General features: G+C 41.0%; 1 protein-coding gene across 3 annotated transcripts in view; it reads right to left on the reverse strand.

Moving 5' to 3' along the window:
* The window catches only part of LOC101851807 (clathrin light chain A), a 15439-nt gene that overhangs the window by 8372 nt on the left and 5096 nt on the right, over nt 1-1971 (reverse strand). For all 3 annotated transcript variants that reach the window (XM_005099684.3, XM_035970108.1, XM_013083272.2), the window contains 2 exons: nt 1080-1194; nt 636-747 (listed from right to left, as the gene is read on the reverse strand). In XM_005099684.3, the coding sequence (XP_005099741.1) occupies nt 636-747; nt 1080-1194 (227 nt within the window). The remainder of the gene's footprint in view (nt 1-635; nt 748-1079; nt 1195-1971) is intronic.

Consider the following 1971-nt stretch of genomic DNA (forward strand, 5'->3'; position numbering starts at 1 on the left):
TATTTGCCCTCAGCTGTACCTTCCTAAAAAAAAAAGAAAGTGGGTGGTTGGCGGGTGCTCTGGTGTGATTTTTGCTCCTTCTTTCCAATCAGACACCTATCGCCCTTATCCTTCCTCCTCCCTATCCTTGTATGTTACTCTCTTGTAACACCTCTAATCTTTGGCACTTATATGACCTCTTTCTGTCGCAAGTGCCGAAAAACTGTAACTAAAACTAACACAAAAAAGAAAGAAGGAATATCTCTATCATTGATTAGATTTTTTTTCTCCGCAGAAAATTTCCGACACGGTCAATAAATTATTATCTTGTCATATGTTCTCTCATCTCAACAATCTTATCCTTGCGCTTCACGCGACACTTTACATAGAATGGCCCAATAAATCAAGAAAGGGCTCTGTTCGGTTCACACCGACACCGCAGATAAATCAACATAGAAGACAAACTTACACAGAAGACAAACTGACACACCAGACATTCCGACGCAACAGACGAACCGACATGACAGCAGATAAAACAACACACAGCGGACGAACCGACACGAAGTCAGACGAACTGAGACAGTAGCGGAAGAACCGACACAGTGGACGAACCGATATGAAGTCAGACGAACCGCTACGCCCGCGGAGAAACCGACCTGTTGTTCTCCTTGGTCTTCTCCAGCTGCTCCGTGTGATGTTTGTACCAGTCGTCCAGCTCTTTCTTCGCCACCTCCTTCAGCTCCAGCTTCTTCTTGTCTTCCTCTGAGTCTGCACGCAACAACAACAACAACAACAACATCAATATCAACAACAACAGTTTAGTTTTAGTAAGAGTTTTACAGCACTTGCAACACAATAAGGTCATTTAAGTGGCAAGATTAGTTTAGTTTTAGTAAGAGTTTTACGGTACTTCCAACACAATAATAAGGTCATATAAGAGGCGAAGATTAGAGGTGTTACAAGAGAGTAACAAACACCAAAAAAAAGAGGAGAAATGAGTACGATAGACGTTTGATAGGAAAGGAGAGGGTAACGATCTTAAGAAAGCAGTCCAACCTGCCCCGACGACCATTTCAAACAATGCCGACAATTTTTCTCACCTTTCTTCTCCAGCCTGGCTTTCTGTTCCTCCCGCCAAATTTTGATCTTCTCTGGCTCAGCCCGGAGCGTGTCGTGCTGGGAGATGGCCTCGTACATGCTGCTGGGCCCGTTGGTCTGCGGGAGACAACACGACGTGTTTTAAGACCAGTTTTACGGCACTCACAACACCAATACAGCATATTATAAGTGCCAGAGATCAGAGGTGTTACTAGAGAGTACCAGTTTTACGGCACTTGCGACACAAAAAGTTTCTTTGAATTCAACAACAAATATCATTAATAAGTGAGAGGGCAAAGCAAATAACTCTCTTGACCAATCTTTGGACAAAGTGTTGTAAGTGCAATGTCTGATGATTACGAATAAAATACAAATTAATGTAAAAAATTCAATATAAAATAGACGCGAAGACAACGAAATCAAATGAGAAAACGCTTTGTCTCCATAGTTCTCATGGCTACAGATATATATTACCTAAAAGTATTGGTTGTTAGGAAGAGAGTGACACAATTTAAAGCCTGGGAAGAAGGAACAAGGAAGACACACGCTGACTGAAGCTCACAGGGAAAACTGACTACAAAATAATACCATGAAAATACCCTCGTGAGTATGAAATAATAAATAGCATTTGTATAGTGCAAATTCACGTTCAGTAGCAAGCTCTATGCGTTTTATAATCTACATTATTACCCCAAGCAGACCTAATAGCATTCTGAAACAATCTCAACTTTCTGGAAAGCACACTTATCAACAACAAAAATAAAATAAAACCAATCTGTGAGTAATAAGCTGAATATAACAATTGGTATTTTTTTAATCAATGGTCCTTTGTAAGAAAGGCTGCTGGGAAAAAAAGTGGGGAAAGGGAGAAGGTAGAAGGGGCGGTGACAAGGG

The sequence above is a fragment of the Aplysia californica genome, unplaced genomic scaffold (genome assembly GCF_000002075.1).
Source record: "Aplysia californica isolate F4 #8 unplaced genomic scaffold, AplCal3.0 scaffold00222, whole genome shotgun sequence".
Taxonomy (NCBI): Eukaryota; Metazoa; Mollusca; class Gastropoda; order Aplysiida; family Aplysiidae; genus Aplysia; species Aplysia californica.